Source organism: Mirounga angustirostris, unplaced genomic scaffold, assembly GCF_029215605.1.
Source record: "Mirounga angustirostris isolate CCGP_5_RB_7025 unplaced genomic scaffold, mMirAng1.0.hap1 SCAF_14, whole genome shotgun sequence".
Classification (NCBI taxonomy): domain Eukaryota; kingdom Metazoa; phylum Chordata; class Mammalia; order Carnivora; family Phocidae; genus Mirounga; species Mirounga angustirostris.
Window position 1 is genome coordinate 73,879,880 of NW_026991722.1, and position 16,811 is coordinate 73,896,690.

Genomic DNA, 16,811 nt, shown 5'->3' on the forward strand with positions numbered 1-16,811 from the left:
GAATTTTATTACAGGGAATGGAAAATCAATACCCAAATGATGAAGGTACTAGGCTTCCCTCAAAAACATGTCTGTCATGAATGGATAAACAAATGTGCTATGCTAATACACAGAATACTATGCAGCAACCACAAGGAATAAAATACAGACACATCTTTTATTATAAATAAAATAAACAACATGGATGAACCTTGAAAACAGGATGCTAAGCTAGACGTAAATGGTTCCATTTATATGAAATGTCCAGAAAAGGCAAATCTATAGACACAGAAGGCAGATCAGAGTGCGTCTGGGGCTAAGGTGGGAACTAGGATCAAACATAAAAGGGCAGGATTTCAGTGGGGTGATGGGATCCAGTTCTAGAACTGGATTGGAATAATGACTGCACAACTACCAATCAATGAACGGTATACTTCAGATGAGTGTGTTTTGGGGCACTGGGGTGGCTCAGTCAGTTAGGCGTCCGACTCTTCATATTGGCTCAGGTCTTGGCTCAGGTCAGATCTCAGCGTTATGGAACTGAGCCCCACCTCAGACTCCCCACCCAGCAGGGAGCCTGCTTGCTCAGCAGGGAGTCTGCCTGTCCCTCTCCCTTTGTTCCTCCCCCCCCCCATCACACTCTGTCTCTCTCCTCTTTTTCTAATAAATAAAAATAAAAATCTTTAAAAAAAAAAAAGATGAGTGTGTTTTATGGCATATAAATTATACTTCAGTAACGTTGCTAAAAAACAACAACAAAAACTTGTCTGTGCAAGTGGCTAAAAGAGTCCTGCTCCAAGGCAGAGAAAGACATGTTTGATAATTTAAAGAACAAAGAAGGCATTTTAAAAGACCCTGTTTGCTACTCAACTAGAAAAGAGTTGTTTATAATAGCAAACAAATACAATCATATGTTGTTTTAAGAATTCATTCAAAGTGTTTCTTTTTAATAAATAAAAGGGATTTATAAATTAACTTCCTCTAAAAAGCTCAGTATCAAGCTATCAGGGCAGGTCCCAGCTGCCCATCATGAGACGGGGTAGTCCATGGGCAAACGGGTCAGTTATCATGTGAGCACAGGATAAAGTTCTTCAGAGTGTTCTTTCAGAAACTTGATTATTGGGTAAATATCTAGAAACTAAGTTAATCCCCCTACTTTTTACATAAGAAGCTGTTTTTTGTTTTGATGACCAAGTTTGTCCCCTGGTGACAAACCAAAAGAGGCCACCTTCTTCCCTATGCCCACAAGCCACAGTGGGAAGGAACTGTAACTAGCGTTCAGAACAGATCCTCCTACTCCCAGAAAATTCCTCAACAGCAAAGCTATGCTACCTAAATCCTAATGGTTTCTCGCTCCATTGCAACTAAAACTCCCTAACCTGTTCCTACCAGTAGCCTAGTTCTCCTTGCTGTCTCCTTATGGGCTCTTACTTCTTAGCTTTGCTCTTCGTTGTTAGATTCTTTATCTTCATTCCGAGACTCAAGAGTGAAGGGCAAGGAATCCTGTTTCTGGAATTGTTTTTCCAGCTCTTGGACGCCTTCCTAGAGCTCCCCTTCTACACTGCCTCCTTTCAGACGATTTTTCTGGTGATGCAGTCCAACCCCAAATACATTAAGAATGCTAGATTTGGAGAAGTTTTTTTAGAGCATTTAACATCAGGCAATATTCCTCTACCACAACCAGACCCAGCTGAGCAAAAATATCTTTTGGGATATATGATAGTATATATTTCACAAGAAAAGACACTACCTTCCGAACGCCAGCTCAAAAGTCCAAAACCCCCCGTCTGCAGCCGGCCCCCTCAAGAGGCACAGAAGAGGTTTGGGAGGCAAGATGGAACAGCGTGGACAGAAGACTGGTCAAGGCTATGTGAGGACTGCTCCAGCGAGAGTGAGGACCTCACTGAACAACCGAAGGGCCCCCTACATTGACAGCCCCCTGTCAGCTTCCTCTTGGGGAAGCTGCCCCTCCCACAGCGCCAGTCGCAGGGCACCCACATCAGACAAGTTCAGGGCACAGCACAGCGTATCCTGCCACCGTAGCTGACTGGGCCTTCCTCAGCTTCCTCATTTCAGTAAGAGTCCCCACGGCTCACGCCAAAACCTCCCAGTCATTGTAGATGCTGGTCTTTCTTTAATCCTCCGTGTCCAATCCCTTGGCAAATCCAAAACCCACCTTGAATCCATCCAGTTCTCCTCACCTCCACGGCTGCCATCCTAGTCTGAGAAAGGCTCCACAGCCTCCCAAGTGGTACCCCTGCTTCTACTCTTGCCTCCTATTGACTAGTCTCCACAGAGCAGCCTCAACAAGCCTTATGCCCCAGTGCAGTGAGCTCAAGATCCTAACTTCTCACCATGCAACAAGGCCCCTTGCCTCTTGAGTCTTATCTCCTACCACTCACCCTGTCCTCAACATTCTAGCCATGTTGGCCTTCTTTCTAACCCCACAATGTGCCAAGTTCATTCCACCTTGGGCCTTCGCCTCGGGCTCTTCTACAGCCTGGGATGCCTATCCATGCCTGGCTCCTACTCACCATTCAGGTTTCGGTTCAACCTGAAATGTCACCTCCTCATAAGACTTTTTTTTTTTTTTTTAAGATTTTATTTATTTTTTTGACAGAGAGAGACACAGCGAGAGAGGGAACACAAGCAGGGGGAGTGGCAGAGGGAGAAGCAGGCTTCCCGCGGAGCAAGGAGCCCAATGCGGGACTCAATCCCAGGACCCCGGGATCATGACCTGAGCCGAAGGCAGACGCTTAACCGACTGAGTCACTCAGGCGCCCCATCCTCATAAAACTTCTCTGACCAGTGAGATGAAGTATCTGCTCACCCTCCCCTTGCCTCCTATCACTTTCCTTCTTTCATTTTGTTTTATGTTCTTCACTGCACTAACAACATACATCTGATTTGCTTACCGATTCCCCTTACTAGAATATAAACTCCATGACAGGAAATGACTAATTTTCCTCATTTACTACTGTATCACCAAGGCTAGAGTTGTGCCTAGCACCCAACAGAGGCATGATTAATAACTTCTAGAATGGGGGCATCTGGGTGGCTCAAGCGTTAAGCGTCTGCCTTCGGCTCAGGTCATGATCCCAGAGTCCTGGGATCCAGCCCCACATCGGGCTCCCTGCTCCGTGGGAAGCCTGCTTCTCTCTCTCCCACTCCCCCTGCTTGTGTTCCTGCTCTCGCTATGTCTCTCTCTGTCAAATAAATAAATAAAATCTTAAAAAAAAAAAAAAAACTTCTAGAAGGAAAGAGCAGCCAGTCCAAAGACCACGGCCAGACTCATGCTGTGGGGCTTGTGAGGTGCTGCTCAGAGAGGGAGGGGGACAGCTAGTCTCCCCCTCAAACAGTTTAACTGGAGGCTACGGGGCTTAGCTAGGCATTTGGCAAAGGGCACTGGCGGTAATAGGAAGCTCTACGCAAGGGCTGGATCTGAAACACAGGCCACGGGCAAGCTCTAGTCAGGCAGATGCGAAAGCCCCGCTAAGCAGAAGCTCTGACGCCGAGAAGAGACAGGGCCGCAGGTAAGTGAGCCAGCTGGCACTGGGATAAGCAAGACTGCGAAGAAAAGCAGAGCCTGAGAAGAGCCGAGTCACTTCACAGGGGTGAAGCAGGAAAGGACAAACTCTCCGTGCCAAAGACCCAGAGCCGCCTGGAACCTGGCTCCAGTCTGCACTGAAGTCAGGCAGTCCTAGGAATCCTTGGAATCATCTTGAGATTACCAGCACCTTTCCTGACCCTTGCAATAAACCCCCATTACACAGGCGAGCACAGGAGGGTCTCTGATCCTTGATCCTGATCCCAAGAGCTCTGTCTAAATAAAATACAACTCCTGTGACCTGGATTTCTAGCTACAGACAGAATCTCAACAAGAGATGGAAAATATCACCTAAGATATTTGCTGTCTGAACTGGATATATTATACCCAAGAGAATGGGAGCTCACACTGAATTTTTCACCATTGTACGAATCTTTAAAAATAAGTAAAGTTAACTTTCTACAATACCCTATTCTAGGGATTGTACTGGGAACTAAGGGTAAGACCCATTTTACAGGCTTGTCCTTATATAACTGGGCCCTCCTCTCACTAGATCCCCTGAACTGGTGCCTACCACACCCTGTAACTTGACAGAACTCCACGGCAGGTTGCTATGCTCTCCTGCGGCTGAAGAAGAGCTGAAAATGCTTTATATAAGCTGGGTTACATGCTTAAAAACATGACCTCGAGGAACATTTCAAACTAGGCTGTATTAGTTTCCTATGACTGCTATAATAAATGACCACAAAATGAGTGGCTTAGAACACCACCTATTTATTATCTTATAGTTCTGGGAGTCAGAAGTCTGACGTGGGTCTCACTGGGCTAAAAGTCAAGATGTCACCAGGGCTGGGTTCCCTCTAAAGCTCTAGGAGAGAATATGTTTTCCTGCCTTTTACAGCATTTGGAGGCACCCACATTCCTTAGCACACAGCCCCACCTCTGTCTTCAGGGCCAGCAACATCAGGCCAGGCCTTCTGCAGCTCTCTCTGCTTCTCTCTGATTTCCTCTCCTGTTTTTAAGGACTTTGTGATTACAACGGGCCCACCCGGATAATCCAAAATAATCTCTCCATTTTTTAATTTTTTTAAAGATTTTATTTATTTATTTATTTGTCAGAAAGAGAGAGCACACAAGCCGGGGGAGCGGCAGGCAGAGGGAGAAGCACTCCCACTGAGCAAGGAGCCCCATGCGGGGTTCGATCCCAGGACCCCGGGATCATGACCTGAGTCAAAGGCGGACACTTAACCGACCGAGCCACCCAGGCGTTCCGAATCTCTCCATTATCCTAAAGAGAGCTGATTAGCAACCTTGATTCTATGTAACCTAACATATTCACAAGTTCTGAGGATTACAACATGGATATTTGGGGGGGGGGGGGAGGTGTCATTAATCTGCTGCAACAGTCCACGTGGGCCACAATACAAACACCAGCCAACGAAAGCACTCAGCCTGTTGTCCCACCCCACGCCAACATCCTCTAAAGCACTGCTCCACAGAGTTTGTGTTTGTCTTTGCACAGGTGAAGATAAACAAGGCTCGCCAAGGGCAAGTTTATGATGTTGGTTTCCAGGTCCCTGAGCTTCCGTTTTCAATCTCACAAGTACTTCTTAATCACCTAGTATGTGCCAGACACTGTTAGGCTCTATGGGAAAGTCAAAGGTGAAGACAGCGTGAATGGTGCCAGGTCAGGTCTCCGTAACATTACGAGGCAGAATCAACAAGGATCATGGATCTAGAGAGCAATGTGGTGTACCCGCCCTTTGCAAAGCCTTACTAGGACAACAGTGCTTGAGCTGAGTCTTGAAGGACGGGGAGGATTTCATCGGTGGGGAAGGGCAGCACAGCACATGGAAGGGCACAGAGCAGCCCAAAGGCATTCCTTTCCCCCATCTTGGTTTCCCCGTGCCTTGCTTTAGAGGGACTGGCACTCTCACCTCCTAACAGGACTGCAGACTTTGTGGAGCAGATGAGAGAGGCAACTTTTCAGCTCCAGAGATGCTGCCTTGGACAAGCTGCCTCACCTCAGCAACAGGGCAAATTAACTTCTAAACTTGGGGAGAGGGGGTGTTTTGTTTTGTTTTGTTTTGAGGGGGTGTTTTTTTAATATGAAAAATGACAACTCCACTACCACCCACCTGAGAAGGCTATCGTGAGAGTTGCTTAAGATCACATAAAGAGAGGGGCGCCTGGGTGGCTCAGTCAATTAAGTGTCTGCCTTCGGCTCAGGTCATGATTCCAGGACCCTGGGATACAGTCCCATGTCGTTGTCCTCAGGCTCACTGCTCAGAGGGGAGTCCACTTCTCCCTCTGCCCCTCCCCACCTCTTGTGCTCACTCTCTCTCTCTCAAATAAATAAATAAAATCTTAAAAAAAAAAAATCACGTAAAGAGAATCCAGGACACAGGAGTGCTCAGTTAGTGTGAATCCTCATCCCTTCTTCCACCCTTGCAAATAAACTCTCTCCACCTCCTCCTCTAACCTCTTTTCCCAGGCTCTTCCCAATATTATCGCTTTTCTTCGCCCTTCCATCAGGATGACCATTAGCCAATCAGACTCTATGTGAAAAGGAAATCTGCTCCCACTCTACTAAAGGGAAGAAGATAGAGAAAAGGAACACTGGGCCTTCCTGCTGGGGAATATGGTCCATAATTGTGGACAGTTAACATGGGGAAGGGGAGGTAAGTATTAAACCCTGATGTCAGGGGAAACCATCCACACTGATAGCAATTACGTAAACACACACACACTCAATCTCAGTACTGCTGGCAGAGCTGGCTCACATTTTTTATCACAGCCCTTGCTAATTATTCTACCACTGTCTATCTGTCCCCCACCCCCTGGTTTGTGAGCTCCTCAAGGACAGAGACTGTCTTTCTCATCTCTGTAGCCCTCATTCCCACCTCATTCCCGCCCCTCAGTGCATACTATATAATGATCAAATACTGAAAAAAGTGCAAAAGAAAACTTGCTTATCTTTGGCATGGCTGCAGAAGAGTAAATTTCGTCATTTGTGTGCACGGTTCCCATTTACAACTAGTTACCATGCCTAGCATTAGAAAGTACCTCTACTGATAACCTAAAATCTGGAGGCTATTGTGCACCAAACCTTTAATCCTGTCAATTCCTTAAGTCTGGCAGAGATTCTCGCCTTGGGTCAGGGGCACAGGGTTACTATACAGAGCATAAGTATACAGGGGTAGATTTTGGAAATTTGTATCCCAAAGCTATCTTACAGGTCCAAGTTAAAAGATACCACTTAAGCAGAAACCCATTGTCCAGAAAGCTACTGCTTATCCCTAAATACATAAAAAGACCATCTCTTGCCCTCCGGAAACATTCACACCTAGGCTTCCTAATAAAGAGTTGCATAAAAAGGTAGAGAAGTGAAACCAATGGGACGCCTGGGTGGCTCAGTCGGTTAAGCGTCTGCCTTCGGCTCAGGTCATGATCCCAAGGTCCTGGGATCGAGTCCCGCATCGGGCTCCCTGCTCCACGGGGAGCCTGCTTCTCCCTCTGCCTCTGTCTCTCTCTCTGTCTCTCATGAATAAATAAATAAAATCTTAAAAAAAAAAAAAAAAAAAAAAGAAGTGAAACCAAAACCAACCACAAAAAAACTATCTACTAGATGTAATCAGAATCTGTGTGGGTGAGTTACATGTGTGACATTCCTTAAAATGGTAAGAGGGCAAGAACCATGAACTATGTTCTAGAGTACATAGCTCCATTGTGGAGCTTGGAAAGCATGGGCAAAGCAAGAATGAATCTATTTAGTACTTGTCAAGCAGGCATTTGAAAGTCACACTAGAAGACCCCAGTCAGACACGTTATTTCCTTCAGCTTACAGATGAGGAATCTTGGTCCTCCTGAATGTCAGCTGGGTGAAGACAGAGAATTGGATTCAGCCTGTGAAGCCCCCCTCTTGCCTGCCAGGTACAAGACACATTTACAGACATTATATCAGTTAATCCTCACATCCACCCTGAGGGGCAGTTTTATCCTCCCCATTTTACAGTGGCAGACAGGAAGGCTTTGAAAAGGTAAACCATGGGCTTTTCCCCCACCATCTACCACCTAATCTTTGCCCTGGAGAAAGGCAACTTCTTCCCCTCCAGAACATCCCAGTAATTGAGCACACGTTGTAGGACCAAATCAAGATGTTTTGCTATGGGGCTACTTAGCATCACAGAGCGGGAAGGACACGGATTCTAAGGCCAGATATGGAGCTGGAATCTCCTCGGCACTGTTACTTACCCAGGCGGGCCACTGGGCGCACTCACACGCAGTCCCCATTTCTCAAACACCCTATTCCCCCACCCAAAGTCAGTCCTGCCAAAAACCCTTTAGGAGTTTAAGACTTTGCATGTTCAGGAAGATCATATTCAGAATCCCTGGACCACTTCACGGGACTGGAGAAAAAAGAACCACAACTTCCCTTGCATTTAGTTCCTCCCCCAAAGAGCTGTTGAACCTCATCTGGAAACAGCTGGGAGACAGCAGTTTAACAGGAAACCAAACAAACAAAAAAAGGCACAGAGTGTACCAGGGAGAATTAGGCAGCTAGAACCAAGAGACCAGGGGACAGACAGGAAGCTGAGGTTAGAAAGAGCCGAGGCCAGAAACAGTCAGGCAGAAGAGAAGGCCCCGTTGGCCTTCCTCTAGGCCCAAGGAGAAGGAGAAAACCTGGAAAACAGTGGTGTGAAGGCTCGAATCCCATGGAAAGGGAAGTCAGACCACCACTGAGATCAAGTCCACTTCCCTCCCTGCCCCCATCTCAGCCCTCCTTCTCGGACAGCCAGCTAGTGGTCATGATAGGACAGCTGAGGTCAGAAACTCACTTCTGTTCTGCTGCTTTCTGTGCCAGAGGCGACAGCCCAGACAACTGGTTTTGAGTCATTCCTCTGTCAGTCTGTACCACAGTTCCACACTGCCAACTAAATTCGGGGACAGTCAAATCAGCCTCACACGGAGAGACAAAGAGTGTCTTCATGAGAAATTACTAGGCAGATACCCACTGGGGACCTGCAGAGTGGCAGGACTTGTGCACAGGGACCTACAGCAAAGCTCCAGTGGAGCTGGAGGTCTTGAAGAGCAAGGTAAGGGTGCATGTTGCAATCCAGAAACTTAATTGAGCAATGGCCAGTTGCCAAGATATTTTTGAAAGAAGTGGGGGGAAAAATGCCATTACTAAAATTCTTTGGTGTTCTTTAATAACAAGCCTTTAGGTTATCCACACCTAAAAGGGCAAAGGGAAGACTGGTTTATTTTTCCTTTAGCAGAGCTTAGGTAAGAGCTTTCTACTCATGCCTCCTGCTACTTAATCATCCCTTCTCTCCCAGCACACGAAGAAGTTTATATTAAAAGAAAGAAAAGGATTAAGTCCTCTTAATAAAGCACATTCCTGTCTTTCACCTATAGTTTTGTTGGAAAAGGCTTTGTGGCATGTGCTATAATCTAGGTGGGTTTGATTCCAAGGAAGTGCTCAAAATTCGAGACTGAGTAAGCAGGGCTAAAAGAGCGCAAAAGACTGCAATCTCAATACCATTAAAAAAAGAGAGAGAACATCTTCATAGGCTCAGTGCCAGCTCAAACTGGCAAGACCAGAGAATCAGAGCAGAGCTTAACCAGTGTGCCACGCAAGGGGGATGGGAAGAGAGCTCTGGGTAATGCACTGCAGCCATGTGGCAAACAAACCACCAGGGAAACCTTCAAGAGAGGAAATGGGGTGGGGGTGGGAAGGCTCGTTTCAGAAACAAAACAAAGGAACAAGTTGACTAATCATTTATTCCAGAGAGGGAAAATGACACCCTGAGCCATGTTTTAACTTCAGGTAAATGTGTAATGTTTTAACTTGGATCTATCTGGGTTTAAAGGCTCTCCAAAAAAAAGGGGTGGTAGGGGGGAACGTACCTACTTTTCTTTACTCTGTTTCTGGAGTCTCCCAGGAAACTTTCCCTGTGCCGCCTGCACAGCAGACCTAAGACAGCCTGGGCCAGTGCAGTTGCAAATGCAATAACCCCCACTCAGCAGAGATCCTATCGTGAGCTTCCTGCAGGACTGGACTGCTCTGCACTGCAGCTGAGGCAGAAGTCACCTGGCACAAATACCTAACACGCACTCGGAAGGAGGAGAGGGTGGAAAGACACTTTAACTCGTGAGGGCCAGGCAGATCTGTGACTTAGAAAAAAAAGGGATTTCGGCCCAGAGCTGCATCCACGTGTCAATGTGTCTGGGATGCCTGCCCTCAACAAGACCATCTCCATATAATGTTTCAGGGCTGACCAGAGAACCTTCCAGCTTGTCAGGGGGGCAGACTGCACCTCCAACAGCTGTGGCTCTGGATGTCTACCTAGGAGGCACCCAGGGTGGCCACTAAGGTGGGAGATGGTCTCCCAATAAAGTAGATGTGCGGACACCCAGGCTCTCTCTGCTGGGGCAAAAAGAAAAGCAGCTAACATTTATAGAGCATCTAACTATGTGTCGTTCCACCCCCAAAACGGCCAATGGAGGCTTCCTACTGTCACCCCCTCTTCATAAAAGAGGAAGCAGGCTCCGAGATTTGACACAACCATTAAATACTGGAACCAGCACTGAAGCCACCCCTGGACAGGTGCTCTGACCCATTACTCGGTACTCCTGGAAACACACAAAGCGTTTGGGGGCAGGGGTGGAGAGTCGAGCAACACAAGGAGCAGCCTGTATTTACACCTCTTTCGCGTCCAAAGTCGGTGGCCTCGGGACACTGGAGGGGAGGGCCTGGATGGAGGACGTGAAGCCGGAAGAACCCAAGCACTGCCAGCAGGGGAGGAGGCCAGGACACGGACCCCTCCGGCCTCCACTGAGGATCCCAGACCCGTAAACCCTCCCAAAGGGGCAAGAGCCAATGGGAATGCGTGCAGCCCAGGGGTCCTCGGGCGGTCGAGCCCTCCGCGCCGGTTCTGGCAAAGCAGGAAGCTCCTCTGGAGAGGTGGGGCCGGCCCGGGGTCGCCGGGTCCCTACCTGTAGGCCAGGGTCATGCACTCGAAGAGTTTGGTGAGCGAGGCGTCGATGGACAGGTGGCAGGAGCTGGTCTTGCCGAAGCTGTAGGTCTGGCACGTCTGCTTGTTGACCGTGTCGAAATCGTAGCCCTTCTTGGGCGGGTGCTCGCGGTGTGGCGACGACACCATGAAGTGGCCGCTGTGGATGATCTGCTGGCGGCGCGGAGGCTCCTCGCGGCCCGGCCCGGCCCTGGGCGGCGGCGGCGCGGCGCTCGCGTGGGCCCGGGCCGGGGTGGCCGAAGCGCAGGCGGGCGGCGGGGACGGTTCATCGGTGTCCGAGTCGTCGTCGTCCTCAGGCACCTGAGGCTTGAGCAGCACCGGGCGGCCCCGACTGCGGGGCCGGCGCGGGGAGCACATGAAGACGTCGGCGGCCATAGGGGGTGCCGGCCGGGAGCATCCCCCGGGGCTCCGGGCGACGCGGGCGAGCGAGGCTAACGGGGCGCCGGCCCGGCCCGGCCCGGCCCGCGCGCGGACTGTCCGCGAGCGCGCCGCGGGGCGGGAGGGGTAGGGCGCGGGCCGAGAGGGCCGCCTCGGCGCCGGCCCCGGTGTGACGTCACCGGCGCGTATCGGCCAATCGGCTGCCCGCGTCGGCCTCTTAAAGGCGCAGGGGAGCCTTTCCGTATCTAGGCGGACAAAAAAAGCGGGGGGAGGAAGGTCGCGGGAGGCCCCGCCTTGAGGCCCCGCCCCTCGCTGCCCCCCTCCGCTCCCGGCTGCGGGGGATGCTGCGGGCCGCGGTGGCCAGGTGGTGCCGCTCGCAAGTGTCGCGGCCTTGGAGAGGCGTCGGCCGAGCGGTGCCGTGCCGACCCCGCCCCGCACTCCCGGGAATCGCGCTGCGGGCGGGGCGGGCGCTCCACGTGGTGGGTGGAGGTGGGGCTCCTTCCCCCTCCCAGGCTCCGCTTTCTCTGGCTGGGCCTGGAACTGTGTCCTAACAGCTGGTGCTTCGCGTAGCTGAGCACAGTGGTTATGATCTCCATCTTATTGATGAAAAGACTGAGTCTCTGAATACCAAAGGGATTTTTCTAACGCGGAAACAAGATCAAGAACACTTCTCACTGAGACTTCACATGCACAGAGGTGGAAACTGGCTCTGCCAAGTTAAGGCACTCTCCAAGGGGCGTCACAATTAGTACGTGCCAGAGCCACCAGCTCCTTTAACTACAACCCCAAATACTGTCGTTTTTGTTAAGATCTTAAATTTGGAGGGTGAGCCAGCCCCCAAGCAATTCTGAAAGGGGAAATTCTGAGCCATAGTTTTCTTCTCTTTCAAATTAGGGAGCAATTCTGTCTCAGAAAGTTGTGACGGTTAAAAATGATGATAAATTGCTTAGCACAGTGCCCTAGCTCGGAATGAGTGCTAAAGAAATGTTCTACAGACCGAAATAATGGAACCAACCAGACCAGAGTTACCTAGAAATTGCCAGTACTCAACCACTTTGGACCTACAGAAACAGCAATTTCATATGGTTCAACCTAATAGTCAAAACTTCTAGAAAGCTGTCAAGGTTTCAGGGACTCAAAGTCAGCCTGGGGTGGGGGCCATGTTGGGAAGATGGGGGATGACAGGGCATCAAGAGGGGGAAAGAGGGCGCCTGGGTGGCTCAGTTGGTTAAGCGACTGCCTTCGGCTCAGGTCATGATCCTGGAGTCCCGGGATCGAGTCCCGCATCGGGCTCCCTGCTCTGCAGGGAGTCTGCTTCTCCCTCTGACTCTCCCCCCTCTCATGCTCTCTCTCTATCTCATTGTCTCTCTCAAATAAATAAATTAAAAAAAAAAATCTTTAAAAAAAAAAAAAAAGAAGAGGGGGAAAGAGACACTTGGCCAAGAGCACCCACTCTAGTCCCTTGAGAGTCCTCCACAGCTTCTGTGCTCTGCTTTGAAAACAGTTTCACTTCCAGATTTGGGTGGACACTGAATACCCTGCCCCACCCTCCTCCTCACAAGGGCCTCCGGAAGGACAGTGCTCAGAGAGAAAATGAAAAAGGGCTCTTACAAAATGGGCATGCATCCTCCTTCCCCAGATGTCTCCAAGGAGGGATAAGCCAAAGGGACTGGCAGCTTCAGGTGTGAGTTTGAGGTCCACCCCCTTGCCCAAAGCAGCGCTCCCAACGCTGGTTGCAGATGTCCAAAAGGCCACCCTTTGACTTGCCTTCCTTCATCTGAAGACCTCTCTCCTTGGGAAACTCTTAAATGCCCAGCTGCATTTGATGCAGGAATTCCACTTTAGAATTTGATCCTAAGACTGTAGCATCACTTATCAAGAGTGAACATTAGAAACAATGTAATGGGGACACCTGGGTGGCTCAGTCGGTTAAGCAGCTGCCTTCGGCCCAGGTCATGATCCCAGGGTCCTGGGATCGAGTCCCACATCAGGCTCCTTGCTCAGCAGGGAACCTGCTTCTCCCTCTCTCTCCGTCTGCTTGTGCTCTCTCTGTCAAATAAATAAAATCTTTAAAAAAAAAAAAAAAAAGAAACAATGTAATGTCTGACAAGAGGGAATTCACTGAATATATTATGGCCCCAAATGGAATGAAACACTACATTTTTTTAGAGAGGGGGGTGGGGCAGAGAGAGAGGGAGAGAGAGAGAATCTCAAGCAGACTCCCCACTGAGTGCAGAGCCCCGACAGAGGGCTCAGTCTCACAACCCTGAGAACATGACATGAGCTGAAATCAAGAGTGGGTCACTCAACGGACTGAGCCACCCAGGAACTCCTGAAACATGACCTGTTAAATGAAGCAAATATTACTGGTGTGGAAAAATGCCCATGATACAATGTTAGGTGGAAAACCAACTTTTAAAAAAGTTATCAGTAGTTTGGTATCAATTTCAAACAAATACTAACAAAGTCATATATTTATGTGTGTGTGTGTGTGTCAGAAAATGCACCATAATGTTCACACCGGTTATCTCCGGGTGGAGCGATTCTTATTTTCTTCTTTATGCTTATCTGTATTTTCTAATTTCCAAAAGAAACAATTCTTACTTGTATACATTTTTTTTTTTTTTTTTAGTGTACTCTTTATTTCTCCTTGGTCTCTTAGCACAAAAGACATCCTTGTGGGAGGATGTATACTTTTTTTTTTTTTTTTAATTTAAAAAAGCAAACATCAGTTCCCTAGGAGGACAGAACCTCTCTAAAGGCTGATGTTGCAAACTGGCAACCCATGGGCCATATGCAGGGCACAGACATGCTTTGTTTAATCCACACCACAGATTCTTAAAGATTATATTAGAGGAAAAAAAAAAAAAAAACGAGACTGGAGGAAACCCCAGTTTAAAAGGCGGGAAGCAGAGAATTACCAAGAGTGAGATCTGGAGGGTGCAAAAAGCAATCAATGGCTAGAGGGAGAAGGTCTTGGGGGCAGTTTACCAGGATATGTGGAAATGATTGCAGAGAATCTAGCATGAGGGGCCCCACCTTCCTTCCTGCAGAGTAAGGAGCAGTGTAACAGTCACGTGCACAGAGGGACATGCAGGGCAGTGCTCCAGGGGAGCTAACAACTCCCACGAAGGACAGAGAGCTCCTACACCCAGCAAACCACAAGAACACAGAACCTCATAAGGACAGCCATCTCTTCTCAAAAAATCAGAAGCACTCCATTATAATTAAATCAACAATCAGGCAAATAGGAATTCCCAAATGCAGAGTATTACAGACCAGCAAAAGTCAGTCAGCAAGCATTTAAGGAAAGCTAGCAATCTGGAAGAAAGCTACCTGAGAACTAACAAGTAAGGGGGAAGTTAGAACAAACAGAAGGCTTTAAAAATAAAAAATAAATAAAAATAATTAATAGCTCTAGAAAAAATGTGGAAGCTTCTGTGCCCATCAAGCAAAAACTTATTTTAGCTTCTTTGTTAAAAGAAGCAAATAGAGGTCTTGGAAAATAAATATAAATATATGATTTTGAAAAGCTGAGTTGATAGCAAAATGAATATGGCTGGACAACACAGTAGTAAGCTAAAAGATTAAAACAGAATTTCTCCTAGAAATTCTAAAAGGACAAAGAGAAGGTAAATGACATGGAAGATACATTCAAAAGTTCCAGCACCTGCCTAATAGTTCCAGAGAGAAAGAAGAAAGTGAAAGAGAGAGGGAAAAATAGAGAGAGGTAATAATTAAAGCAGCAATAAAGGAAAAAGTTCCAGTGCTTAAATACACAAGCCTTCTCTATGGATCAGTATAGGTTGATCGTGCTGTCATAACAAACCACATCCAAATCTCAATGGCTTAAAACCACAAAGGTGTGTTTTCTGCCTCTTGCTAACTATCTATTGGCTACGTGTCCATCACAGGTCAGCAGTGGGCTCTGCTGGTTGTAGTCACTCTAAGACTCAGGCTGGCAGAGCAACCACCGTCTGGAATGTTGCCCATCACTGTGGCAGAAAGGAAGAGAAAGCTCAATGGGTCTCACATTAACAGTTCAATGGTCCAGCCCAGAAGTGATACGTACTCACCACTCATTGCCTAGAACTAATCACATGGCCTCACCCAAACACGAAGGAGCCAGGAAGTATAATCCAAGCATATGACTGGAACTATTTAGTGAATAGCACTGATGAGTAATGATCAATTATACCTTTGGTTTCCATTAATTTGATACCATGGATGAATCTCAAAAGCATTATGCTGGGTAAAAGAATTCAGACTTAAAAGGCCATATATTGTTTGATTCCATTTATTTATATGACATCTGTAAAAGGCAAAATGATAGGGATCGAAAAACCAGATCAGTGGTTGCCAGGAGCTTGTGGGGAGGAAACTAACTGCAAAAAGGAACAAGAGAACTATTTGTGGTAATGCAAATACTCTCTCTTGATTATGGTGGTGTTTGTATGACTGTGTAAGTTTCTCAAAAGTCATAGAAATGTATGCCTGAAAAGAGTGAATTTTACTGTATGTAATTCTACCTCAGTAAATCTTGGAGGATAAAAGGTTAAATAAATGGCTTTTTCCACCCATAGGATATTTGAAAGAATTACTGGAGGTTGTTCTTTAGCAAAACAAAAATTAAATTCAAGTAAATAGAGTACACAAGAAACAGCATAGAGCAAAACAAATAAAACTTAAACTTGAATTTTAAAAATTATGATTTTATAAGATTTTTATAAAAATGAAATAAAAGGGGGCGCCTGGGTGGCTCAGTTGGTTAAGCAACTGCCTTCGGCTCAGGTCATGATCCTGGAGTCCCAGGATTGAGTCCCGCATCGGGCTCCCTGCTCAGCAGGGAGTCTGCTTCTCCCTCTGACCCTCCCCCCTCTCATGCTCTCTCTAGCTCATTCTCTCTCAAATAAATGAATAAAATCTTTAAAAAAAATAAAAATAAATAAATAAATAAAAATGAAATTAAAAAATAGAGTTTTTAAGAATAAATCATGGGCGCCTGGGTGGCTCATTTGGTTAAGCGACTGCCTTCAGCTCAGGTCATGGTCCCAGGGTCCTGGGATCGAGTCCCGCATCGGGCTCCCTGCTCTGCGGGGAGCCTGCTTCTCCCTCTCCCACTCCCCCTGCTTGTGTTCCTGCTCTTGCTGTGTCTCTCTCTGTCAAATAAATAAATAAAATCTTTAAAAAAAAAAAAAAGAATAAATCATGTTAGAAGGCTTGTAATTAAAAATAGCAGTCCCCTATCTGGACCCCCCACACCCATGCCGTGCCCCTTAGTAACTGATAGCGCCACCCACCTCCTCCCAGAGGTAAACCCTTTTGAAATTTTTAGTTATTACTTCTAGTATATATCTCCAAATTAAAAAAAAAAAAAGCCTCTCTTGCTATATATATATATTCTAAAATCATCAACTTCAGACATCATCTATTGACTTATTATGTTAAAACGATTTTACTTGGGGCGCCTGGGTGGCTCAGTCGGTTAAGCATTTGCCTTCAGCTCAGGTCATGATCCCAGGGTCCTAGGATCAAGCCCCGAGTTGGGCTGCCCGCTCAGTGAGGAGTCTGTTTCTCCCTCTGCCTCTGCCCCTCCCTCTGACTCGTGCTTGTGTGCACATGCTCTCTCTGTCTCAAATAAATAATTAACTAAAAAATTAAAATATTAAAAAAAGAATGGTTTTACTTTATTTTGTTATACACCTCTTTCCTCCCCTTTTTTACTAATATAGTTAAATTATATTGTGTTTAATTCATATTCAATGTTTTTATTATTTTGGCTACAAAATTATTTTATTTTATTTATTTTATTTTATTTTGTTTTATTTTATTTTTTTAGAGGGAGAGAGAAGGAGAATGTGCACATGTGC

General features: G+C 47.1%; 1 protein-coding gene across 4 annotated transcripts in view; it reads right to left on the minus strand.

The window, feature by feature from the left end:
• The window catches only part of MLXIP (MLX interacting protein), a 59,971-nt gene extending 48,904 nt beyond the window's left edge, over window positions 1–11,067 (minus strand). Inside the window, exon 1 of one of the 4 annotated variants that reach the window (XM_045887726.3) lies at window positions 10,526–11,067. In XM_045887726.3, the coding sequence (XP_045743682.2) occupies window positions 10,526–10,938 (413 nt within the window). In that variant the 5' untranslated portion in view covers window positions 10,939–11,067. The remainder of the gene's footprint in view (window positions 1–10,525) is intronic. The other 3 variants (XM_045887723.3, XM_045887724.3, XM_045887725.3) reach the window with 3 other exon arrangements.
• Window positions 11,068–16,811: the final 5,744 nt, after the last annotated feature.